The sequence below is a fragment of the Sturnira hondurensis genome, unplaced genomic scaffold (assembly GCF_014824575.4).
Source record: "Sturnira hondurensis isolate 20B ecotype Veracruz unplaced genomic scaffold, ASM1482457v3 Scaffold0016535, whole genome shotgun sequence".
Taxonomy (NCBI): Eukaryota; Metazoa; Chordata; class Mammalia; order Chiroptera; family Phyllostomidae; genus Sturnira; species Sturnira hondurensis.
The window spans coordinates 401,294-429,113 of record NW_028089166.1 but is presented as its reverse complement, the minus strand read 5'-3'; the positions used below and the strand labels follow the sequence as shown (position 1 = coordinate 429,113).

At 37.9% G+C, this 27,820-nt stretch overlaps 1 protein-coding gene across 1 annotated transcript in view; it reads right to left on the bottom strand.

The window, feature by feature from the left end:
- The window catches only part of TMTC2 (transmembrane O-mannosyltransferase targeting cadherins 2), a 406,489-nt gene that overhangs the window by 19,025 nt on the left and 359,644 nt on the right, over positions 1–27,820 (bottom strand). Inside the window, exon 11 of the mRNA XM_037066181.1 lies at positions 26,827–26,890. Coding sequence (XP_036922076.1) covers positions 26,827–26,890 — 64 coding nt within the window. The remainder of the gene's footprint in view (positions 1–26,826; positions 26,891–27,820) is intronic.

Here is a 27,820-nt window from a genome sequence, read left to right as displayed (position 1 = left end):
ATAAATATCTGTGCATAGAACATACACACAAATATATTTCTTTTTTTCTTTCCAATGCTGGAGAAATGTAGACTCAGAAAAATATATTCATAGAAGCACAAGTAAAATCAAAACAGCATATGCTTAAATTCTGGCTCTAAATCACAAGTGTATATTTAAAATCCAAAATGTTTCTGCATGGCTAAAGAAACCATCATCTCAAAATGAAAAGGGAACTGACTGTGTGGGAGAACATTTTTGCCAATGATACATCATTGGACAAGCATTTGATCTCCGAAATATATAAAGAACTCACAAGACTCCACTCCAGGAAAACAAACAACCCGATTAAAAAATGGGCAAAGGACCTGAACAGACACTTCTCCAAGGAGGATATACAGAGAGCCCAGGGACACATGAAAGAATGCTCAGCATCACTAGCCACCAGAGAGATGCAAATTAAAACCACAATGAGATACCACTTCATACTGGTGAGAATGGCCATCATAAACAAATCAACAAACCGCAAGTGCTGGCCAGACTGTGGTGAAAAGGGTATCCTAATACACCGTTGGTGGGAATGCAGACTAGTGCAGCTGCTGTGTAAAACAGTGTGGAATTTCCTCAAAAAACTAAAAATGAAACTGTCTTATGACTCAGTGATTCCACTGATGGAAATATATCATAAGAATCCAAAAACACCAATATAAAAAAACTTACGCATCCCTATGTTCACAGCAGTGCTATTCACAATAGCTAAGTGTTGGAAACAACCCAAGTGACCATCTGTAGATGAGTGGATTAAAAATCTGTGTTACATTTACCCAATGGAATACTACACAGCAGAAAGAAAGAACTCCTACCTTTTGTGACAGCATGGATGGATGTAGAGACTATTATGCTAAGTGAAATAAGACAGGCAGCGAAAGACAAATACCATATGATCTCACCTATAACTGGAATCTAATGAAATAAATTAATGAGAAAAACAAAACCAGAGACATGGAAACATAGAACAGACTGATAGCTGTAGGAGGAGAGGGAGGAGGGGGAAATGGAAGAAAGGGGGACATACTAGTTAAAGAACATGTATGAATGACACATGGACATGGACAATGGAGAGGGAACTAACTATAAGTAACAGTGGTAGGCTGAGTGGCAGGGTGCAAAAGGGAACAAAATTGGGACAACTGTAATAGAATAAATAATAAAAATAGTTTAGAATAAGAAATATCCAAAAAGGAGAGACTGAGCAGTTATTGTGCAGTAAGATTTTTATTAGAGAAAAAACATTAAATCATATTCATCATTTGCCCATGGGGTTGTTTCTATTTAGTTTGGGAAATTTCATTACTGTTATAAATCTTTACCATAAATGCCAAAGAATATCACCTACTGTGTAAGAAAAAAGAATTAAATCAAGCTGTTAACCAAGAAATTAGGAACTACTTGGGAAATAGCTGGGAAAGGAAAATATGTCACAATTCATTCTTTTGCAAAGTAGAAAACTGAAAAAAATATTGAAGCTTTGTAGGAGTATATTAACATTAAGATCTGATGACTAAGAAAAAAAAATCACCCTCAGCAATGTATATTAATTGCTCACTCTCAGAACAGCACATGATATGACATAGTCTAACTTATCTAAACTTGTTAAAAGGATATGTACACTGTAATCTATCTAACAAGTCTTCTTAGTGGATAGTTAGGTTGTTTCTACACTCTTTGCTATTATAAATAATAACTGAAGTACACAGAAATATTTGCTAGAAATTAAGGACGAATTCATGAGGCCAGAAGGATACAGCAGGACATATGAACAGGAGGGTTTTGAAAGAATGGGAGGGTAGTGTGCATGGGATTTCAAAACATAGAGTTCATGGATGGCAAGTGGTGCTGGGAGGTTGGGAGGTGATAAGAGGAAGTGCCCTGTAAAACTCTGGTTACTGCCTAGACAGAGTGGAAGGGGCAGCTTTGGTAAGAACAGCTCATGTCTTACACATTTAGTTTCTGGTAAAACTTGTTAGAAAAATCATTTTTTTCTCACAAAAAAAAGATTATTATCATCCATGAGAAGTCAGAGACTATAACAGTAATTTGAAAGGAATATGCTTTAGAAAGATGCAGCTTTTATGGCAGGAACAGAAACAGAAATAATTATGGAACCCTAAGCTAAACCAGTGAAAAGAGAGATAAAATAAAAATATTAGCCCTGGCTGGTGTAGCTCACTGGCTTGAGCGCGGGCCTGCGACTCAGACGATAGCAGTTCGATTCCCAGTCAGGGCACATGCCTGGGTTGCAGGCCAGTTCCCTGCAGGCGAACTCCCAGCAGGGGATGCACGAAAGGCAACCATACATTGAAGTTTCTCTCCCTCTCTCCTTCCCTTCCCCTCTAAAGATAAATAAATAAAATCTTTAAAAAAATTAAAGTATGCCATTTTTGGCCACTATTGATAGGAGTTGGTGACCTACTGGTTGAAGGTGAAGAAAAAGGAAAGAAAAGAGAAGGTAACTGAAATTACTAGCTTGGCCACTTGAGTGAAGAGTGTGTACTAATTAACGAGCAGAATTCATGAGGAAGAGATGTTCTGGGATGCAAGGATGGAGTCAGTTATTCTGAATCTAATAATTTCTTTCCATCTCTACCTGGGACCAATCACCCTCCACAGTATGAATTACTGCAATGGCTGATTAATTGTCTCTGCTTCCGGCTTGCCCCTACAATTCATTTTCCCCACTGCAGCAGAGACATCTTTGTAAAATTTAAATAAAATTATATTATTCTCACACTTAAATCACCCAAGAGCTTATTTTTGTACTTAAAATAAAACCCAGAGTCATTCCTGTCTACCCCTTCTTACCTCTCCAACCTCAGCTTGTGCCCCTCCCTTTCTCACTCACACACTCGTTCCCTCCACACTGGCCCTCCTTCCGCTCCAAGCTTCTCTCCATCCTGTCTTCAGGCTTTCACACCAGCAGCTCCTCCCCTCCTTTTTGCAAGGCTGCCTCCTTGCTGTTTGGGTCCCAGATTATATCTCACTTTTTACAGAAGCTAAAAAAGTAATTATCCAATCTAAAGTATGTATCTCCAAGTTGTGTTTTTATTTTCTTATGACTTATGCTTTATTTTCCTCATAACATGCATCACTCAATAATATGTCATTTTTATGTCCTTTCCACCACCAGAATAAAACTTTTTTTTTTGCAAAAGAAGAGACTTTAGTTGTGTTGTTTACTGCTTATTCCTAATACCTAGAGCAGTGCTAATGATGGATAGGTAGTCAGTCAATAACATTTGTTAAAGAAGAATACATGCTGTGCTGGAAGTGCCCCATGGTACAACCATGAGCAGATAGCTAGAAAGTTGTTTTGAGCCCAGGGGAAAAATAAAGCTTGGAAAAACAGCCAGAGGGATGAGGTACGGTTGTACAATGATTGATCTATATCTTGTAGCCTCAGCTACCACTAGTGTTTGTATGCATGAGAGAGTGAGAAAGAAAGAGAGATAGAGAAAAAAAATTTTCCTGTAATAATTACTTGTAAATAACTTCATTCTATCTATTCCAAGCCAGAGAAGCAAACTAAAACTCATTTTCCCCTTATTTCTCTTGAGATAGCTAGTAGGCCCAATCCAAAACCCTTGGCTCTGACTCTAGTTAGGTGAGTGACTTTGGGAAGACCACCTATCTTCACATATTCATTCAACAACTATTTATTAAGCATTTACCAGGAACAGACACTGTGTTAGGTGTCATGGATGTTGTGTTAAATGAACATAAACTCTGCCCTCATGGAGCCTATACTACACTATCCTGAGGGAAGTGAACAATCAAATAATCACAACTAAATAAAGATCAGCTGTAATAAGATCTATAAATATGAAGTGAAGTATAGGGAGCAAGTGGGTTAGAGAAGGTTTTCCTAGATAATGATTGTCAGGCTGAAATCAAATGAATGACTAGGAATTAACAGATGAACAAGGTAGAGGGGAAAGTTCAAAGTCCAGAGTTGGGACTAAGCGTGGCAAGTTCAAGACCCTGACAGAAAACTGACTAATGAGTGCTCAGACAGCAAAGGTAAGAGAAATGTGAGATGTGACCGCAGGGATCACCAGAGACCAGACCATGCGGGGCCTGAGGCCATGTTAAGGACTTCACTGGACAAAGGAGCCCCTACCAGCTGCCTTTCCTGGTGACACTGACACCACTGCCACACGGACTTTGGTGTATGATGACAGCGAACTTTCTGAATGCACAGAAAATATATTATTCCAAACTGTGGCTCTAAAAGCTATGAGTAAACTAAACTGTATACTCCTCCAGATATGTAGAAGCTGTATTTGAATAATCTAATGCAAACTGCATAAAAGTGATTTGTTTATATTGGTTCAAGGGATACATATTTTGAGATTTGCAAAATTTTTCTCTCAATTACATACATTGTTCAAGATGTCAAATTTTTATGGTAGTAAGAAATCATCATTTCCGACTTCAGATCTAGAGATAATCTTTCTCATCTAAGTTACAATTTCCATTTCTAATATCTAAGAAAAAAGAGCTTGTGAAGCAAATTAACATTGTGAAAAGGGTTTCCTGGAGGCATATTTAACCTACTTGCAAGGCCAACTACTTTATAATACATGGCTTACATGCAAATGAGAAACTACTAAATGTAAATTAGTTTGTTCATTACAATAATCTAGTGGCTTAAAAACCCATTATCATTAGTTAAGTAACTGTGATAAAGTTATAAAACTGCAACTCTATTAAAAATCATCCATTCTTGATTTCCTTCCCTGACTCACTCACTCAACAAACTTACTCTTGGGGAGACTTCCCCATCTCACTCCTTCTGAAAGGTGCTCAGGCCAAAACACATAGTTTTCTTGACTTCTCTCTCTCTCTCACACCCTGGATAAAAACCATCAGCTGACACTATAGGCTCTAGCTTAAATGCTCATTCACTCTTCCCACCGCTTGAAGAATTCTTTCTTAGTCACTTTTATAAGCTTCTCTTCTAACTAGCACTAATATGTCTTTAGGGAATATCTTTCTATGGACTCTACATGTTCCTTCTTGGTTTTCTACTATGACTTCAAAACCTGTATCTCCTGCCCTGACCTCTCCTGCAATCTCCAGGCTCAGGTTCATATCCAGTAGTCAATTTCCACACGTCCATTCTTCTGCCCCTCAGAGAGGCTCCTCCTTCCACATTCCCTATTTGAATAACAAGTGTCAGCACCCCTGGGTCACCCAAGCTACAGACTCCTCTTTCCTCCTCACTTCCTCCATCCTACTGAAGAATCAAATACTTGCCATGTTTTCAAATTGTTGGTGTTTCCCTGTGTGACTCTGCTAATTTCTGCTTCATGTTGAAGACAAATTATCTCTAAATGTTATAATTTATTATTTTTATTATTATGTAAACACCCTTCTTATCCCTTTTAATATTATCCTTGTAACAGTCTATTGTGTCTGCTACTAACAAATAATATATTAAATAACATTAGTAATACACTTAAAAAACTGCCCATTTGATTTCTTTTTTTAAAGATTTTATTTATTTTTAGAGAGAGAGGAAGGAAAGGAGAAAGAGGGAGAAGAACATCAGTGTGTTCTTCTTGTGTACCCCTCCACTGGGGACCTGGCCTGCAACCCAGGCATGTGCCCTGACTGGGAATTGAACCGGTAACCCTTTGGTTCGTTAGGCTTATGCTCAATCCACTGAGCTACACCAGCCAGGGCTTCTCTCTATTTTCCCATTTGATTTCTTAAAGTTCCCTCATATTCCTCTTCCCTCCTCTACTTACTACTACTCTGGTTTTAGGTGGCTTATTGCTGTTCTCTTCATTTCCCCATTTCCCAGACCTTAATTTACTTCCTCTCTGTTTAAGCAGGACAAGCAGGAAGGAAGTTTCCTCTGCAGAGACACAGCAGACACAAGCTTAGCATAAACTTGTCTATTGCAATCCCTTGTTATCTTCTAGACTCTCAGAGAAACAAACCCAACAATAAGCCAACAAATTATTTAAAACATAAACAAAACAAGCAAGGAGTCATAAAAATATTTTAGTGCCTTTTCTTTCCTGTTTTACATGCTACCTCTGGGAATTCACTGAGAGTGTCGTTTCCTTCACTGAAGTTGGCAGTTTTGACTCTCAGGCACAAACGTAAAGGTAGAGTCTGGAGATGTCTAGAGGATTGTATGTGACTTTTCCTTCATTTTTGGTCAAGTTCAGCTAGGGTAGAAAATATAAAAATCCAATACTTAAAATATCATTTACAGACCTGATGATAAGAAATTTAGTTAGACATCATGTTACCAAGGATTTTCTTCTCTAATTTTCATTATTTGTATCTTGTAGGCCTAGTCTACACGTTCCTAAGGCAATCGTAGACAGATGGGTGAACGTGAGCATGTGCACACACACAGAGTAACATCCTGAGTGGGCAACAGGGTTCATCGCACGTCTTCTAGAGACAATGGGAGGATCTTTGGAGCACTGCAATACTTTGATACTGAACACAATCTATCTCGAAAAAGTCATTATGTAATAGTCATTTCTACTGCTTCCAAAAATTAGATATTTTAATGCCACGTTGAAAACACCTAAACCATGATAACAATCATGGTGTATTATGCTGTGCACTGTCTTTCCAGACAAATTATTTAAAATTTAATGTGAAAATGAAGGCATAAAAAACATGTTAAGTATGGGGACAGAAAGATGGCTCTGCTCTTTATGTTTTCTACCACAACTCCAGTTTGAGCCCATGAGCCCTGCTGACTATAATCCTAGAGTATATGCACTGAATTCTGCAAAATGTAGGGAATGGAAAGGACGTGTACAGAAGCACAAAAAATAATGTAAAAATCTGCCTTTTTCAACACTACTGAGCCAATCCCTTTTTTTTTGCCTTTTCAAATCAAGACAGGTGATTGAAAACCCTCAGAGTCAGCACTGCCTACGGAAAGGTCATGACTTATGAAAAGCTAGCATTTGGAGTTTCAAGGAACTTTTTGCTCAGGGCAGTGCAATACGTCAAACAGATTGTCATGATGAAATTGTACAGACTTTAAGGATTTAAAGGCTTATATTGTTGTTCTTGTACTTCTTACAGAGCCATCATGCTGGCTAGATAGCAGGCTATTACTCTTTGTTTGATTCAGTTTCAGAGTATTCATTGGGCCCAAGTGATTACTTCGTTCAATTAAAAGCACATAACAAATACAAAAATAGGTCTGCTGTTTTGTAAATTGGTTATCTTCTGAAACACCACAGGTAATAAAAGCAACTGACTTATAAAATGCTAATAATTAGTGACATCCATCAAATGCTTACTACATGCTATTCAATCTTTCAAGTTTTTCTTACACCAACTCCATGCAATAGCTGTAACAAAGAAATAGAACTAAAGAATTAGAACTAAATTAATCACGTTTAAGATCCTGAAACAGAATAAAAGCAGAAGTTTCACTGAGTTTTGTAGTAGGTGAAAGCACAAGTGAGCAGGTCTTCCAGAAGAGCACAAGTTTGGACGCATTCATAGGAAGTAATCCAAAGGTTCACTATTATCACTCCCATTCGAAAAACTGAAATGATAATGCTGATGTCAGTTAACTCTTATTGAGCCCTTTTTATGTTTCAGGCACTATTTTAAATGCTTCAAATCCACTAACTCCTTGGATTCTCAAACACTTTTATGATTTAAGAACTATTAATGTCCCATTTGACAGATGAGGAAATTAAAAAACAGAGAGGTGAGGTAACATACCCAAGGTCACAGTAAGTGGTTTAACTGGAACTGACTGATGGAAGCAAAGCATATCAAGAACAGAATTCTTTTCACTAGTGGTCCACAATCTCACTGAACATTAGAATCACCTGGGGAACACTACAAACTAGGATGCGGGACCCTGTCCTGTACTAATTAAAACCAGAGTGTCTGGTGAGAGCCATTGTGTTACAAAAGCTATCCAGGTCATTCTAATGCCACTAGGGCTGGGAATCTCCGTATTGCAGAAAGACAAGACTGCTGTTTTTATTCTCAACAAATAACATTTGGGCTCAAGTTCAATGACAGGAGGTAGATTAAAAATCAGTAGTAAATAATAGAACTATACCACTATTGCTTTGCTGTGGGAGAAAATTTATTAGCATTGATTGTAACCAAGAAAATTATAGCTATCTTAAAACTAAGAGTCCCAGAGCGAATGTAGAATCTTGGGTTTATTTAATGAATGTCAAAGCTGACTTCCTTATCGGTTTTAATTGGATTGTAAATTCACCATATTGTTTCTATAAAGAGTTCAAGAATACCACGTTAGGAGAGGCCTTGCGGGGTCTTTTTTTAATTGAGCTCAAACAGATGGTTAATCTCTAAAATGGTAATTTCTTTCTGTGGGTTCTATTTTTCATGGCACTTTGAAAGACACAGGGCAATATTTTCAAGGCATAAGAAATTCACTTTCAATTCAAGTGAATACACACCACTATTTTCCCCACTGTTTTATAAGTAGGGTTTCAATAACAACTAAAGTCCCAAAAAGAAGTCTACAATATAAAATTGTTTGTAGTATGATGGAAACTGTGAGTACAACTTAAAAACGTCCTCTCTCTGTGGGCAAATAAAATAGCTAGGACAAAAGGGTACGTTAAATAAAAGACCATGCTTGGTAAATTTTATCTGTTGAGGTAAGTAAGGACAACTCTGATTCTAATAAGAAATTTATTCAAAGACACAGTTAAAAATGTGTATGTTTATAACCACATTCCCTGATTTTCCCCCTCACGTTAGGATCCTTCAACCATGGGCACTCATAGAAGAACTAACAGCGAATGTAAATTGTGGATAGTAAAACTCAGTGCTCTTCTCCAATGATGGAGGGTTGATTCAATAACCCCACTAACAAAATATCACAACCAAGTCCCCACGCAGTCCAATCTCGTCCTCATTTCCTTACCCACTGGACTCATGACCGGCCACACTGAAGGCAGAAAGAGTCTGGAAGAAGACACTCTTCCTGGAAAGCTGGACACTAGTTTTGCCAATTGTTGTTTTTAACTTTAAAATTATTTCTTAATTGCAGCCAGGTTTCTTCAAGTGCAGGTCATTTCTCCTTCAGAGACCATGACCTTATTCTCATCTCATGGTTGACACAAAACCACCGACACACAGGGCCGTGGCTCATCATATCAGGGCTTCGGCACACTTTCCCTCTCACCACAGGTGCCTCACCAATTGTTTTTGTCATTTCCTCCATCCCCAGTGTTTTCCTCCTATTGTAACTCCAAATATCCAAATAGGTCATTCGCAGACAATAGCACAGGGAAATAAATGATAAGATCTAGTCTTTTTTTTTCCTTTTCTTTCATAACATTGACTAGTGGGGAGGAAAATTTTCTGGCTCATTATTCATATCTTAATTTTTTCATATTATTTCCAGCATTGCAATATTTCTGTCAGCCTTTAAAAGATAAATCTTATATAGGGAAAATTACCTGTTGAGAGGAAGATATGCCCTTTGGGAATACATTTTTTGAAAACTATTGGTAAATTTTCAATAGTCTAAGAGGATTAATAATATCAGCTTTTCTCTTATTATTTAGCTTGCATTTTCCAGAGTAATCTGAGGCCTATAATGTATGTACACCATAGTGCCAAGCAAAGAAGTTTAAGGATTATACTGCTTTTGTAGATGATTAAAAAAATAAACATATTTTACTTGGAATATAGAGCTCTCTAGCAGTTGTCCCAAAGGGGTGTGTGTGTGTGTGTGTGTGTGTGTGTTCAGTGCTTCTCAAACTTTTTTTCTTATGCTGTACATTTTTTAAATTTTTTATTCCATTAGATTTGTGATCACTTCTCCCATGGGCTGAGTTTCAGAACCTGAATGTATAAATACTGAACAGTGACCCGACAACCTGAGTGATTCATGGAGTACGAATTTGAAACTTGATAGAGCTCCAAGTTCTCTGTGACCCCTGGCTCTTGACTGAGACTGAGAGAACCAAAAGCCAGGGGCTGCATATCAGGGGCACAGAGAGAAGATATTAAGGTTCTACACTCAGCAAGAGTTAAAAAATCTACATCGTCCTTGAAAGTCTTTCAAAAATCACTCAAAAGTCAACCACAGAATGGCGTCTCCATGTGTTCCTGGTGCTGGTTTTGTTCCCAGCAATATAAACGATCACTGTGCTGTGTGCTGAGCGGCCCATGTTGCTCTCAGCGTGCATTTCAAGGCCAAGTGTCACTGGGCAACAGGAGAATGCACATACATGTTTAAAACACAAGAACCACGCTTGGTGCGGCATGACGGCCATACTGTGAGAGAACAGGGAGCCAGCCAGGGGAGTCTGAGAGGACAGAAGGTCCACATGAGTTCCTTCACTATATTTACTGAGCACGGTGTCTTCCAGGCACCACTCTACATGCTGGGGAAAGGGATGTACGAGAACAAAGTCCCTGCCAACACAGGGCTCATGTCCTACAGAGCAGAGGGAGATTGCACAAATATATAAGGATTGTAGATGATGATAAACACCAGGGAGGAAAAAGTATTGAGTATAAAGAGTTAGGGCACTTTGGGGGTGAAGGGATGTTTCCCATGGGGCAGCAAAGGAAGTCTTAGTGATAAAGGGGCTATTTGAGCAGGTATTCAAGGTAGTGCCTCTACAAGCCCTGCTACTGTTTGGAGGAAAAGTGTGGAAGCTGGAAGAAAGAATGAGTACAAATGCCCTGAGAGGGAGCATGCTTGAGCCTGGCAACGCCAACTGCTCACTGTCCATGTGGCCTGGCAAGAAGAACAGACTTCATTTAAAACCATTTTCTCTGTGCCAAGAACATATAGACAAATTCCTGCAATGTAAATAATTCAGCACTTCCTACGCAGCCGGCAGCACTCTAAGTACTTTATATGTTGTGTTTATTTCCCATAACAAACCCTCTGAGATAGTTGTTACTACCTCCACTTACAGAGTGTGCAGATGAAGCTTACAAATACTAAGTAGCATGCCCAAGATGGCAGAGCCAGAGGCCACTGAGGTCCGGTTCGTCCTCAAGCCACCAGTTTACAGAGCCTCACCTGCCAAGCTCCACTGCCTACCGGGGCACTCAACTAGGACGTGATTCTACCGGGAGCTCCCTACAGAGACCGCTCTTCTCAAACTGGTGAAGTCACTGAGAAGGGCTATTTAAAGCACTGTTTGGGAAATAGATTCTACGTGCTAGACAAGTCTCTATACATTCAGGAAGACAAAGTCCAAAGTTTCTAGCTGGAAGCAGATAGTTTTTTTTTCTTTTACTTTCACCATATCATGAACACAGTACAGTTTATGCCTAAACATTTAATAAATTCTAATGCTACTGATATACACAGAGCATACATTCTTGATTAAGATTTATACTTTTGAGCCACAGCATTAAAAGCTAGTTTATAGTTATGACTAGAAGAGTATTATAATAAAAACTTTATTTATATATTTTTGAAGATGCTGTCTATACTACTCAATATATCAAGGATCATTTAGCATTATGCATTCAAACAGGCTTTCAAAACATGCAATAATGAATTGTCCTTTGATCACCAGTTTTCAGTGCTAGTGTGTATGTGTTTATCATAGTGTTTGTCACTATTCCTGCGTTCACACGGAGGCTGATTTGTTCAGAGGCTGTTGCCGACACCCATCTGGCACAACTCGGGTTGTTCCCGCCCGGCATGTACGAGCATGCGTTAAGTTTGGGGAGACAATGCATTTCCATGAAAACAGCTAAAAATGCAAAGCAAGTTTTAAAAAGAACTGAATATAGTATCTTCATGATATTATAAAGTTATCATGATATTATATAAAGTTAAAACAATTGACTTTCTATTATTTAAACATCTTTACCATACCCATCAATTTCAGTTTAGATATACGAAAGAAGTATGAAGGCCAGATAAATTTAGGACTAAAGGATCAATTATTAATTATTCAATAAAAGTGTTTTGTTATAATACTCTATTGATTAAACAGTTAAACCAGCTAAAAAAAATGTACATTCAATCTATCATATATCTAAGTTATTTTTGTTTTCAAAAAATTTTCAAGTAGAATGTATATTGCTTTATTTATTTTAAATTCCTGTGTATATAAACACTTTATACAGGACACAAAATTATAATAACCTGAACATATGAACTTCCCCCAAATATATCCCCAGCTCATAACAAACGTATACACTAGAAATAAAACAAAACCTGACATGACACACCCAGATCGCTGTCCCATGACTTTCATTTACAGAACATACATTCAGTAACAATAAAACTTCCTAAAGAAATGCCGGGTAAGTAGGGACCTATTATCTAAAGTATGTGGCCTTTTAAATCCTAAACCAACATTTCAGTAAGTTTTGTTTGCTTCAGCTTTTCTAAGGACTTATTAAAGACAAGAAAACAACTATTTTTATGAGAAAATGAGAAACATATTCCCTGTGACGGTATGAGTCAATCCAGGGCAAAGTAATCAATACATTTCCAGCAATACAAAAATAATGAACTTTTTTCCTACATTTCTTGAAGTCCCCAAATAGTCTTCGAAGACAACATGGCAAACTGTTTGAGTCCATGCATTTCTAGGCATTGTTGTACAAGCTCTGGAAGGTGCAAAGCTTCAAGACTCATAACCTGGATAAGCCAGTCATGAAAAAAATGAAGGCACAGTTAAATGCTGAGCCTGCATCTCTGACAGGGCAAGAATCACAATAACCTTATTTCCCCTTATATCCCTAGGGGTCCTGTTTTTAGCAATTGACATGTAATTGGCACTCTGCCTCTCTGGCCATACAGGGGGCCACCCCTCTTTTCCAGAGCTTCTCCATCTGGAATCTGCAGGGCATGTTGGGTAGGATGGATATAGGTGTATGCTCCAGGGTCTGCAAATTAATCTCAGGAACTTGACAATTTTGATAAATAACACTTCTCCATGGAAAGATTAATATACAAACATTCTAGACAATTTGAGTCACCACATTCTAAACAAGAACCCTTGATTTTAGTGCCTCAGGGTTTTTTTTTTTAAATCCTCACCAGAGGGCTTGCTTATTGACTTTTAGAGAGAGGGGCAATGAGGGGGAGAGAAGGGTAAAGAAACATCAATTTGAGAGAGAAACATCGATCGGTTGCATCTTAAACATACCCTGCAACCCAGGCATGTGCCCTGATGAGGGATCAAACCCACAACTTTCAGGTTGATGGGATAACACTCCAACCCACTGAGCCACACTGGCCACAGCAGTGCCTCAGGCTTTATTTGCAATCATTACTGATTTTTTTGTAGGTAATCTTATTCAAGAAACAGGGAGTTAAGAGCACAGGTTCTAAAACCAGACTGCCTGGATTTGTATTTTGGCTCTACAACCAGCTGTCAGATACTAAACAAGTTATTCTGCCTCAGTTTCCCAAATGTGAAAATGGGAAAGAACTTTTAATGTTTAACTAGTGTAGATGTCATTAGGCTGATTTTTTTAGAAAAAGACACTCTTCTTGTGTCCAACATTATCATGCTTACTCTTCTACAAGTTATAAAGATAAACCTTTTAAAGGAATTATAATAGACATGCACATGGAAATACGAATTTATAATAATCAACAACTTTTAACTTTTTCAATATTACTAATGCTGTTTAGGCGAGAGCTCTCTTTTCTTTTACATCAAGTGCATGTGATAAAAGTTCCTAACTTCCAAACATGGATCACACAGATTCAAACATTAATAAATGGGTTTAAAGAATGACACGGTACTATATTAAAGAATGACACTGTACTATATTGCTTAGGGTATAATTCATCATCTGTTTGCCATAAAAGTTCCCTACATGTAGGAAATATGTGGAAGACAATCAGCATATACTGTCAATATGTCAACATAGTGGACAATAAAACAGTAATGTTGTATTTCTCACTGAAGGGAAAAACTAAGCATTTGTACGCGTCTCCAGTAAAGATTTCCAAGACTAATTAAAAGTGTGTGATCCTCCTTGGGTAGCAAAATAATTCTGTCCTCGGGATCTGAGGGATGCAATGCTCTTAATGCTAACCTAAGAAAACTATATAAAAAATGAGACATTAGAGGAAATTAACTAAATATAAGTGAGAAATTATAAATTGTAAATAGGAATCTCTTTGTTTAAAAGAAAATTTGTAAATAAACATGGATGTCCATGTATTTTGGGTTTGTTGTTTAAGTGACCTACAGAAATGTATATTGAAAATTCTTTGGTCTTTCCATACCCTCATCTTGAGAATTTTTCAAATAGTTTTTCTTTATTTCCATGGGTTTCATGGTTAAGAAGTATCAGTACATATTACGGATTTACTTATTATTGACGGTCTGATTTGCTGATTGTTTGATAGCATGCTTGTGGTTACAAGTAAAGAGCAAGTTGCAACAGATAAAACTTATACTTATGAAAATTTAACCAATACATAGTATAGTGTTTGGGAAAAGACATCTGAACCAACCTTGTTAAACAAAATGCAAAACCACCACCAGGAATTATAGTAGAAAATGCACTATATGTTTAACAGAACTAATTTGTCTCACAGGAAAACTAAATTAATATATGTTGAAAATTTTTATTTGTTTTAGTGGGTTTTATTAGGATTCATATATAAATAACCAGTAAAAATTATAATTAAAATAAAAAGATACACTGTATTATCAGAACAGATTCCATGGGGAAGGTCCAGCTACCCATTGTATTATTAAACACTTAAGTAGATAAGGATAAAGTAACTCAGATTGAGAAATTTAAAAAAATGATTGATAGCAGTACCAGTAACGTTTGACATCAATCCATTCTAGAACTTGTTGGAATCTAACATATTAAATGTTCAAAAACACAGTTAATTATTTCTACATGTATTTTAAGAAATTATTTTTTAGTTATGAATTGTTGCAAGTAGCTTATATATAATTTGGTAAGTCATTCTAACAAATCTTTCAAATTGCTTTTTTCTTTATAGCATTCCTAAGCTGACCAACTGGCTTTTCAGATGAAACCTATATAGTGATTAAGTGACCTTGTCAAACTCTTCCTTGTTATAAGATCTCTACTGGCACCACATTTGCCCTCTTTAAAGTGCCACTTATTCTTCAAAAGAGTAGCGTGCCTATCTTTTTAAGCCGCATTTCTGGGAGTTATTTCAGTAGAGATCACACGAAAAAGTGACATCAGGAAGTGGAGATAACAACAACATAGGCGTAAACAAGAGTTGGTCAAATACAAATGACCTATTCTTAAGAAACTGAATCTCTATAGTTTGAACTTGATATAACCACATTTGCAGGGTTGGGATGACATAATACTAAACCATAATCGCCGCGTTTTTGTAAGGAAATACAGTTGATTATAAGACTACTGAGAAAATTCTGCAGTTTACATGTTTTTCCCCCTCTTAAAACTTTCACTCTTCGTGGCTCTTTTTTGGACCTTGTTAGCAAAAACAATGCTAAAGCAATGTACTTTTAAGCAAACTGTTCTCCAATGATAAAGAGAAGCTCTTAATTCTGGCACATCCATTGATAAGAAGTATAACATTGTAACAACTCAGTCTGAGAGAACAATGTCATCAAGGATAAACAAAACTCTCCTTCACCAAGGGAGACAGACTTCTCTAGACTACCATATTTTTAGGTCTATAAGACGCACTGGACCACTAGATGCACCTAGATTTTTAGAGGAGGAAAATAGGAAAAAAATTTTTTGAAGCAAAAAATGTGGTAAAATATTTAATTACCCTGTGCCCTTGCTCCACCGCTGTCCCCCTCCCCAGCGAGCCAGGTAAGCTACAATTGGACTATAAGTCATGTCCCCCTTTCCCTCCTAGGTTGTGTGTGTCTGGGGGGTGCATTTTATAGTCTGAGAAATACGGTATCTATTTGACCAGGCCTCGTCCTTGGGCCTTGTGTGAAGCCTGCCTAGCCCAGCTGCAGCAAAAGCTCTGCTAAGTCAGTTTAGTGAGAACAGCACCCCACCCCCTTGATAACTGATCAAGTTCCCACTCCCCTTGCTCACTGGCTATAAGCCTCCAGCTGTCTGTGCTATATTTTAAATGGAACCTAATCCACCTCTTGCGGTATTCTTGACATCTATCACTGTAGTCCTACATAAAATCATCCTTAACATTTAAAAAAAGCTTCAGGATTTTTTTTTTCATTAAGAAGGGCATAGAACTTTCAAGAGAAATTAATCTACCAATTTATTAATTTTTCAGGTTCTGTCCAACTTTTACTCATCTTTAGGGTAAAGTATTAATTTTATCTGTTGACATAAGTGAGGGGTCAGACAGATAATAACTTAGGAGTAGAGGACAGTTAAGAAAACAAAAAAGAGGTGGCATGTTCCAGGCAAGTTAGAAGAGAGAAGGAATAAAGATTCATACACAAACATAACTTTTTGTTAATGTTTCAGTGTGTATTTAGAAAAACGTAGCTCCATAAGGCCAATCGAGGATAAGAAACATAAAAGTATGACAGAAACGGGGCGGACCAGCTGTGGAAATAGCCAAAGGGGATGATGAAGAACGCAGTGGCCGGGGTGGGGATGGGCCTTCTGATGATGGCAGCTCCCAGGGCACCCCAGCTGCCACTTCCAGGTAGCCAGGGTGTGTAGGTTAGCTGCGTTTTCCAAGAAACCAGAAATCCACTTTCTCCAGAGAAGCAACTAAATGTAATTTTAGTGTGTGGTCCCACCATTCAAACAATTAGAGCAGTAAATCCATGCAAGGGGATACCCCCACAAAGAAATGTGAGTAAAAATAAACATGCTTGGAATCAGAGAACATAATTAAGAGGAATTTCCCAAAGGTTTTGATGTTCCTCAATCTAAAGTACTCTAGCTGATTTTCTTTATCCCCAAGAGCCACATGAGCTCCTGCTCATGCCTTGCATTGCACCCCCCCCCATTCTTTTCTGGTTATGAATCTAAAACACACACCGTTCATACACAGATTTTGAAAAATAATGTTTAAAATGACTGCATGTGGATCAAGATAAATATCAAGACCCCAAGGATAGAAAGTCTGCAAATTCAGCTGAGCTCGGCCCAACCATTTGATCCCAGATTAGGCAACAACTAGCCCACACCGAAGGTTAGTGAGTGAGGGTCTGTACCAACCATCTTTGTCTGCTAAGCATGAAGACTTACGCAGATGATAAACACTTTAGAAAAGTGTTTTTTCTGGTTTATCCAACATTTTCAAAGTAGAAATACAAAGCAACTACAATGTAAGCACTTTAGAAATACACTTTTTTTCTGGTTTATCCAACATTTCAAAATAGAAACACAGTACAAAGCAACTACAATGTAAGCAGAGAGAAGTGAATGCATCAAAAATCAGGCTTTGTAACTTGTTAGAAGGAAAGAGCAGCAACATCTAAATAATTTGGGAAAAAAGACCTACAGTGAAAAGGAGTCTGAGGACAGATACGGCTGTGACAACACTGAAGTGGATTCTGGCATAACTGAATCTTTCGGGGAGGTGAGCATCCACGTTGCTGAAACTGCATGAGAAGAATTAGATATTTGATTTCTACTGATGTGTGCATAAATAGGTATAATATCAATGTGATGAGGCCTATATATGAACTGACGTAAAATAAGAGTTTGGTGATTTAATTCGGGTATGTGTGAAAAGATAACAGTCTTGTTTCAATGATATTTTTGGGCCCATTTAATAAAACCAGGTAAAATTTAGGAGAAAATCAATGGCAATTTCTCTTCTAACGGAAACTTATTTGCTGTGGGTTTTTCAGCTTACCTCACTCCACTTCCTAACGATAAAATATACAGAAACTGAAAAAACTAGTGATGGTGGGAAATACAGGCTCCAGCACAAATAATACCCCTCTTTTATTACCTGAAAAAAATTTATAACAAAATGATAAGCATGTAATTCTCTAATAGCAACATCACACTCACGCACAGTGTATGACACTTTAGGTGAAACGTTCAAATTGCTGTCCGCCTCGTGAGAGACATTCACGTACCCCACCAGCCACACGTAATGGCATTACTTCTGCTGGACCCTGCCATGTGCAACTTTTAAACCACATTTTACTTATAAAATCAATCTGGCGATTTGGGGATCCATATACTATTAGTGCCTGAAAGTCAAAAGACACATGGTATGTAACTTTCCCACATCACAGAAACTCGTGGAAAGTTTTGGAAGAGGCCATATGGTTCTTCCTCCATTTACAAGTAGAAATGTGGTTCAACTGCTTCCCAGACAAATTATTATTAACCCTGTCATTTTCTCCCAACAAAAGGAAACTCCCAGTAATTCTCTCTTCCGCACCAAATCCCTTTTATGGTCAAATCTGAATCTGTCCTGTTTAACTTTATTTTCATGGTCTCTTGTTCTAATTAGGGTTGAGAAATATCTTTTGCACCAGAAACAAGTATAACACACAGTATTTTCTCTCTTCCACCACAATAACCCAAATATTTATTCTTAGCCTTCCCCCCCCAGACCCCAGTCTTAGTGGTTATTTCTCCTGCACAGCCATATGCCCTGCTGCCCGCACCACCATATAGCTACCATTCAGAATAGTCCAAACTTAAAGTAATGGATTGTAGAATATGTGGACCATCTCATAACACAACTGTACCCTCTTCGAGTAAACTCCTTTGTTTGAATCCCAGATTTCTCATTCAGATCTTTTGACATATAATCATTGTTAAAGAGCCCAAATTGATAATGTTGTCTTTGATTTTATAATAATGCTCTGAAGTAATTTATCTTCTCAGTGCCTGGGAAAAAGATAATGCACATAATGTAACTTGCTCTTTGGTACTTCGATCATCGAAACGTATTACCCTTTAATTCGTACATAATGAATGCACATGGAGGAATGTTTATAAAATATTACACATATTAGAAATATAAAGGGTAAATATAACATCTAACAAAAGTCAGAGAGCTGAATCAGAACCAGAAGGAACTCACCTGTGATTTCAGAACTTCATTTAGAATTATGACAAAATGGCTAAAGTATTAACGCCATGTCTCCCACAGACATACTTCTACCAGCATTTATTTATCACCTAGAGACACCACAGGCCTCTACCAAATATTACCCACACTGAGCCTCCCTCCGACTATACAGCTTCCCACGGGCTTTTGACATTGTCAAGTCTCCCCATTATCACAGGATTAGCAGATAACCAAATAATTATGATAGAAGTAATTTATTACCTAAGCTTGCATCCCCTTCCATTTCTAAATTTTGTTTTTTTCTTTCTCTATTTTCACAGTCTACTTTTTCTCCTTCAGTCTAGGGGGAGAAAATGATCCTTGAAAATCTTCAGCATTTCTTTGGCTCTCCCCTATATTTTGGACATACTTTTAGTCTCATCTTTAAACACACATACACACCCATATAACTTAACACCTATCTTTCATATTTAATAAGTACATACTTAATATTTGTTTGGCATTGCTCTGTCTCTTTCACTTACTTCCAAACTTATTTACAGAATAAATTTACACAATCTCTACTTCCAATTTCTATTTCCTTAAGACCTTAATAACTCTGTCTACATCACTTATGTGAAACTGAACTACTTGAAGGTAGTCAATGTCATCATATTCAATGAAAAAAGACTGAGGTCAATGAAATTTCTTAGTTCCCTTTTAGCGGCAGTTGAAACTGCTCACCAACATCATTCCTGTGTCTTGCTACTGTCTCCTGTCTTCCTTACCCTAGGTCCAAATGTGTAGATTTGCCAAGGGTTTGAAATGGCCTCTCTTCACTTTTCTGCATTTGCTCAGCACCTCTCTGACCTCATCCACTTCTTTGGTACTACATCCCTAGCATTATGCCTAACTGTGGCCTTTCCCCAAAATGCTCACTTGACAGGAATGTCCCATAGAAAATTAGAACATTTCCCTCTCACTTAGAATCTGCTTGGTCCAAACATAATACTTCCTCCTTGAAATAAACACATCCCTGCCTCTACCTGCCCTATTTCTGTTTAGGGTCTCTTTTCTCCCAAGTGACCTACATTCAAAATCCTGTAAGACTCATCGGGACAACTAATTTTCCTGCTCACATCCTGTGTAATAATTTGTTTATTTCCCCTGCATGATCTTTCCCATTCCACTGCATTTCCATACTTCAAGATCTATTATACTTTCTGCCTATACTGCTACAATGACCTTTTCGTTGATTTTCCCAAGGCTGCATTTCTTGGCTCTCCATTTCCAAATCCAACATACATAGTGTAGGGCAAAAGTAGGTTTATAATTGTTGATATGGAAAATTATACAATAAATAATAATACAAGAATGCAACTAACTCTGTGTTTCATGTACTCACAACTGTAAACCCACTTTTGGCCCACCAAAAGTATGGGTTTGGGTGTAATGTAATATATTCATTGATGTCATGAATACATTGATGTATTCAATGATGTAATGTATTCATTACCTCATATAAATAGCCACCTTAAATGATCACTTTCATTATGTCATCCTGTTTAACACAATTCTAGAATACAAACTCCTAATTCTTAGTATGGTATTCTATGCCTTTCATCTGGTTTTATCTTAGTTTCTAGTTTGGTCCTTCCTTCCACTTCCTCTTTACCTCCCAGTGCTGGCAACAGAAACCACACCTGCTTACTGCTTCTTCAGCAGAGTTCATCCTTTCTGAGCCCAGTGTTCCATCCATGTAGGCGCCTCAACCTTCTGGAATTCTTTCTTTTCTCCTTCTCCTGCTAAAATCTTCACCTATGAAGGTCCTATTATTTCAAGGTTCTCTAAGCTTCCCACCTATGCATAAGATTCTATGCTTTTAAGAATCAATCCAACTGAAAGTAATTCCTCTCTTGTGCATTTTTCTGGTACCTAGTTTATAATCGGTACAAATTCCTTATTTACTGCCCTAGAGTGTGAGCATTTGGACCCATTAGTTTTCTTCTCCACTCCTTCCCCACAGGGTTAATTTTTCATTACTTTGAAATCTTACTGCATTTAACATAGTCTTATACAAAGCTGGAACTTCATTAAAAAGTAAGTTGAATGAATTTAGATGAAAACAATTACAGCTAGAAAAATATAAGCCATACAAACATGATCATTAGTCATTACTCCCTTCTAACTCTAGAGTTTATTAAAAGTGAAGTAAAAGTGAGTGACTTTGTACTATGCAAATTCCCCATTCTTTATATTTAAAAATCCTCAAGTTAATGTAGAATTTGGCTTAATTCCCACAGGAAGAACAAAACCATTTCATTTAAATGCTCCCTCCAGTCCTCAAGAGTCAGCATTTTCTAATGTGCATAAGTGGGAGGGAAGACAGAGGACAGTATTGTGTTTTTAAAGCAACCTCCATAGAAAAATAAATTTTCTTTAAAAAATGAACTAAAAGTAGAAAAACAAAATGGCTATTTTAGTGAAGAGTTTTCCCACATAGAAATGTATTTACATATAATATCAGGCTCAAGTTTAGAGCAAATCCAACACATAGGACTAACATTTTTAACGGTATTGTTTTGATAATAAATCTATTTCTCTGATTTTGAGCTTCAGTTAAATGGCAATGTACTGAATATCTTCAATAAAGAGACAATATCAGACTCTAAAACTTAAAATTATATTCCTGCTAATTTAGACTTTTTTATTATTTCAGGATTTGATTACTGGAATTCTTTGTATTGATATATAAAATAATCCACAAGGTCAATAGATAATTTAAGTAAATTTTATTTAAAAATATGGCTTTTGTAGAGTAGAAAAAATAAAGTTCATTATGGGACATGCTGAAGAACTGAAATAAGTACTTTCCTCAGAGAGGGGTCTTTCCCATGGACAGACCTAGTAAATGTGATGACAAATGGTGTGCATGGGGACGGTGGTCACACATTTCCCTGTGTGCAGTCACAACCAGACAGCAGAGCTGCTAACACATGCCCAGAGTACACAAACATGTACTCAAATTTCTCTGAGCTTCAGCAGAATAGAGACCAAGAATACAAAGTTCATATTTAACAGTAAGTAAATGATGTTACAATTGATGGATCTACACGTGTGGTATTTTCTTTCTTTTTTTTTTTTTAAGAATGGTGCTGCCCTGGCTGGTGATGCCCTGTACTCATGCCCAGAGTACACAAATTTGTACTCAAATTTCTCTGAGATTTAGCAGAGTAGAGAAGCAGAATAGAGAAATTTTGAGTACACAATTTCCCCACATACAACCAATTGTTGTAGTTGGACATTTAGATAAGCTTTATGCAAAATAAGAGTGAGACGAGATTATCATGTAGAAAACAAAAAAGAAAAGATAGTGAAACTATTTAAATATGGAGTGGGAACTGAGATCTGTTTAGCTGTGTTCCCAAATAAGCAGGCAATTAAAATTTATTAAGTTAAAGCATAGAAATGACAATGCTTTTATGAGAAAGTGAATAAACAGCTATGAGCAAGAGAAACATCAGATGGATGTTTAATTTAGATCAGATGCTAATTGCTAATAAATCATTACATGGGCTATTATTTAAGCAGATCTCTTCAGTTCAGAGTAAAATCTTTCTGTATTTTATCAGTTCTGTCCTCTTGGCATCTACCTACTTAGATTCCACACAGAAAACCAAAGCACCATTCTTGTTTTTAAAATTTATTTATCTTTAGAGAGGAAGGGAAGGAAGGAGGACTTCCACCAAGATGGAGGCATAGGTGGAAACACTATGCCTTCTCCCAGAACCAAGTTTGAATACAACAAAGGTTTGGAGAACAAAGACACAGCCAAAGAACAGAAAATTGAATTATACTGAAGTCCGACTACAACGAACCCTTCAACTGGGATGGTAAGAGGGGCGGAGCCAGCAGCAGAGCAGGGTCCAGAAGGAAAGATCCCCCGACCCAGGCATGGACCCAGTCAGAGTTCGGGACACAGTGACCGAGGTGGCACATTCTCGCACAGTGAGACGGACCACGCAGGCCCCAGCGGGCAAACCCAGTGGCAGAGGGCTGATGGCGGTACGGTGGCACATTCCGTGCAGTGGGAGGAAACGAGGGGCCCTGATGCTGGTGGCAGCTGCAGCCGCAGGAGGCGGCATACGGGACCACCAATGCTCCTCTTTGACCCCACCCCCACGTACAGCATCACAACCCAGCGACTGAGTTGCCCTGCTCTGGTGAACACCTAGGGCTCCGATCCTGATACCTAACAGGCACGAACAGGCCAAAAGATGGCTCAAGAAGAACTCAAAGCCCCAGAGCCGATAACTCTAAGCAACCAGGAAATAGCCAGCCTCTCAGATGCACAGTTCAAAACACTGGTCATCAGGATGCTCACAGAACTGGTTGATTATAGTCACAAATTAGAGGAACATATGAAGGCTAAACTAATTGAAATGAAGGGAAATGCACAGGAAACCAATAGTGATGGAAAGGAAACTGAGACTCAAATCAAGGGAGTGGACCAGAAGGAAGAACAAAACATCCAACCAGAAAGGAATGAAGAAATGAGAATTCAAAAAAACGAGGAGAGGCTTAGGAACCTCCAGGACATCTTTAAATGTTCCAACATCCGAATTATAGGGGTACCAGAAGGGGAAAAGAAACAGCCACGAGTGGAAAACATTTTTGACCAAATAATAAAGGAGAACTTCCCCAGTCTGGCAAAGGAAATAGACTTCCAGGAAATCCAGGAAGCTCAGAGAGTCCCAAAGAAGTAGTACCCAAGAAGGAACACACCAAAGCACATCATAATTACATTAGCCAAGACTAAAATGAAGGAGAGAATCCTAAAAGCAGCAAGAGATAAGGGGACAGTCACCTACAAAGGAGTTCCCATAAGACTATCAGCAGATTTCTCAAAAGAGACCTTACAGGCAAGAAGGGGCTGGAAAGAAGTATTCCAAGTCATGAAGTCCAAAGACCTACAGCCAAGATTGCTTTATCCAGCAAAGCTTTCATTTAGAATGGAAGGACAGATAAAGTGCTTCCCAGATAAGGAGTTGAAGGAGTTGAAGGAGTTGAAGGAGTTCAACATCACCAAGCCCTTATTATATGAAATGTTAAAGGGACTTATATAAGAAAAAGAAGATGAAAAATACGAACAGTGAAAGGACAGCAAACTCACAATTATCAACAACCACACCTAAAACAAAAGCAAACCAAGAGGACAGCTAGATCAGGAGCAGAACCATAGAAATGAAGAACACATGGAGGGTTAGCAACAGGGGAGGGGGAGGAGGAGAAGGGGGGAGAAGGTACAGAAAATAGCATAGACAGTAGGTAGAAAATAGATAGGAGGGAGGGCAAGAATAGTAGGGGAAATATAGAATCTAAAGAACTTGAGACACTTGGTTATAAACTAAGGTGGGGGGAGAATGGTGGGGGAGGGGGTGTGCAGGGTGGAGGGGAATGAAGGGGTGGAATAGAACAACTGTAATGGTATAATCAATAAAATATATATATTAAAAAATTTAAAAAAGAAAGAGAGGAAGGGAAGGAGAGAAATATCAATGTATGGTTGCCTCTCATGCGTCCCCTGCTGGGAACTGGCCTGCAACCCAGGCATGTGCCCTGACTGGGAATTGAACCGCAGTCCTCTGGTTTGCAGGCCTGAGCTCAATCCACTGAGCTACACCAGCCAGGGCAGCACCATTCTTAAAAAAAAAAAAGAAGAAAATACCACACCTGTAGATCCATCAATTGTAACATCATTTACTTACTGTTAAATATGAACTTTGTATTCTATCCAAGTCCATAAAATACTTAATTTATTATTACTAGATAAGGGAGGTTTCATTTGAATAATTACATTTTTCAAAAGCAGTCTATACCATATTTATGAACAAACTTTTGGGGGTTTCAGAAAAAATGGCTTTGAGTTGGAGATTAAATATTGATTTTATGATTTGGCTAGTCATTTAAAATAAACAATCTCGTGAGTCAGGCTTAAGTCTTGTGGTTCCTCAGTGGCTTTCTCATTTTTTAGGCCAGGTCAAATAGCTCAGAGCTCTTCTCTCACTAATCCATTATAATCTGCTGAAGAAGTCCTTTTGATCAACCACTTAACAAATATAAAAGTAATACTCAAGTGACATAATGAATAAAGGTTAAACTTAACATCATCATGTATTATGTACATTACAAGCATTATATTGGTCAATGCTACACAAAGATGCCCAGCCCGGGCATTCTGCATACCTCCTAACTCCCTTTTCCCACTCCGTTTTTCTCCAAAGTACTTATCACTGTCTGACATGCCACACACTTATCTGCCTCTGCACCGTATCCTTAGTGTAGACGCTAAGCTCCCAACTGGCAGGGGCTCTTGTCAATTTTGTTCACTGCTGTGCATCCAGAACCAGGAATAGTGCTTGGCACTTAATAGGTCTTCACTGGTTACTAAATGAAGACCATTCTTATTTTGGTTTCCTGGACTACCAGCTTGCGTTTCCTCTCTAAATATAAGTGCATTTTCCCATCAAGCTTTCTCTTATGCATAAAGCAACCTAGGTTCCAATATGATTCCACTTACTAGGTGTGACACTGGGTAAATTTCTCTGAGCTTCAGCAGAATCGAGACCAAGGAACTAACTACCTGTGGGTTGCTCCAAGAAATGAACGAGGAAATTCATACAAAGTACTTAGCACAATGCTTGGCACATGTTAGTGCTCAATGAATTTTAGCTGGTATTATTCCTGCCATTACAAATATTAAATTATTTTCTTCTGTTACAAACAGTTCACCAGGTCTTAAGAGTACCTCACTATTAATGAAACTAAGGGCATTTAGATTCAGGGCTAAGGTTACATGTGGTTGAATCCCCTGAAAAAAAGCTACTTCCTGTGTGGGTTGCCTTCACCAAGCATCAGTCCTCCTCTTACGCTCCCACAGAGCTGTATATTCCCCTCTGTAGGAATCGCCACACTGTATTTCAATTAGCTGATTACGTTCAGTCTTCTCTACTACATTGTGTGGTCTTTTAGGGTATGAATTCTCTGTATCCTATCACGAAGCAGGCGCTCTATAGATGTTTATTGGCCCAACAGATGAGTTAGTGTAAAGAAATTGGACTGATTCCATCATTTGTAGTCACATCACACATGCACTTTCATTACAAAATTACATTTCTCAATAGATGGTGTAGATCCAGAGAGCAGGGTAGAGGTTTCCGTGTTGGAGAGTGATGCAGAGCATCAGTGTGTATGAGAATAAACGTAATGTACTGGAATTCAGTGACGTGCTGTGAATAAAAAGTGCTTAGAAGGCCGATACAAAACCCATTCTTATTTTCTCAGAAATGGTTCCTCCATTTCAGTAGTAATGATCTAATTTATATCCATCTTACTTTATGGAAGTGTGACTACCCAGGGAAAAATTCTAATAAAAACATACTTGATAAAGTAGAAAAGTAAAGTTATTAGAAATGAGGACTGTGGAATATGAAAAAGGCTCATGGCTCAAGGTTTGACTACATGTAAGCTCAAAAAATACTTAAGAGGTTAGAAACTCCTTAGATATTTAACACCACAGCAAATAAACTTTCAAAAAACCAATTTTAACGTTGCAGTCTTCCAAATACAAAGTATTTAGAAATGCTAAAACCTGATGATAAAAATGTGATGATTTACATGAGACAGAGAATAGAAATGTGCACCTCTGGGAAGAGAAAGAAGCTTGAGATGGGCAGATTTTATTGCTGAAGTAGCCATTTAGTGCGTATTCAGAACGAAGGATCAGAGAGAAAAAATATAGTATTAAGAGGCTTTTAGTCTAAAATATCACATGCTGGGAGTCTGTCCCTGAGAGCAATGCTTCTCATCAGGAAAGTACTTACATCAGGCCTCAGCTTGGCTGCCAGGTCGTAATACTTCTCAGCTGCTTCATTGAGGCTGGCCTGTCTGTTATAAAGGAAAAAAAATGAAGCTATCATTTATTTTAAAATTGCAGATAAGTGAACAGAATCATCATGCAGCAAAGTTATATTAACTTTTTAAAAATTACAATCATACCAATCAAAGAATAAGTTGCCTGAGCAGGAATAGACCATGAAAGAAATGAATGCATGAAATGTACTTTTCATTGTCTTTCAGGCATTATAAATAGTATCTCAATGCAATCTTACTCAGTCAATATTAGTATTTTAAAGTTATATATTAGGAATTAGAAATGCTCCTTTCCTTTTCTAAGCTAGCCCAGATAATATGTTAATAGAGCTGGGATTCTTTACCTTCATGATGTCCCAGAAATAGAAATTTATTTAAAAAAAATAACTTGTCGAGCCCTGGCTAGGTGGCTCAATTGGCTGGAGTACTGTCCCATACACCAGAAGGTTGCAGGTTCAATTCCTGGTCAGGACACATATGTAGATTGTGGGTTTGATCCTTAGTTGGGGTGCATATGGGAGGCAACCAATCAATTTTTCTTTATCTCTCCACCTTCTTCCCTCTCTAAAATCAATAATAAAAATATCCTCTGGTGAAGATTTAAAGTAAGTAAATAGAAATTAATAGTGAGTTGCTTGTTTTATAAAAATAGTAGATATTTGCAGTTTTGCTTTTTTTAAAAATTCTCAATCTATCTGGAAAGCCACTTTCCAATTTAGGAGGAGAACCTTCCATTACGTACAGCCTACAGGGAAAAATAAATAAATAAAAGGCCAGTGTCTCCTTCTCCATGTCCTGAGGCCACAGGGAAGGCATGTGACATGGCCTCAGCTAACTGGGTGTTCTTGCTTGAAAGACTATCATTTCTGAACCAGTGACAGAAGGATGAAGGGAAGACTAGAGTTCACTGACAACGGTGGAAGTGATAGGGCTATGCCCTGGCTA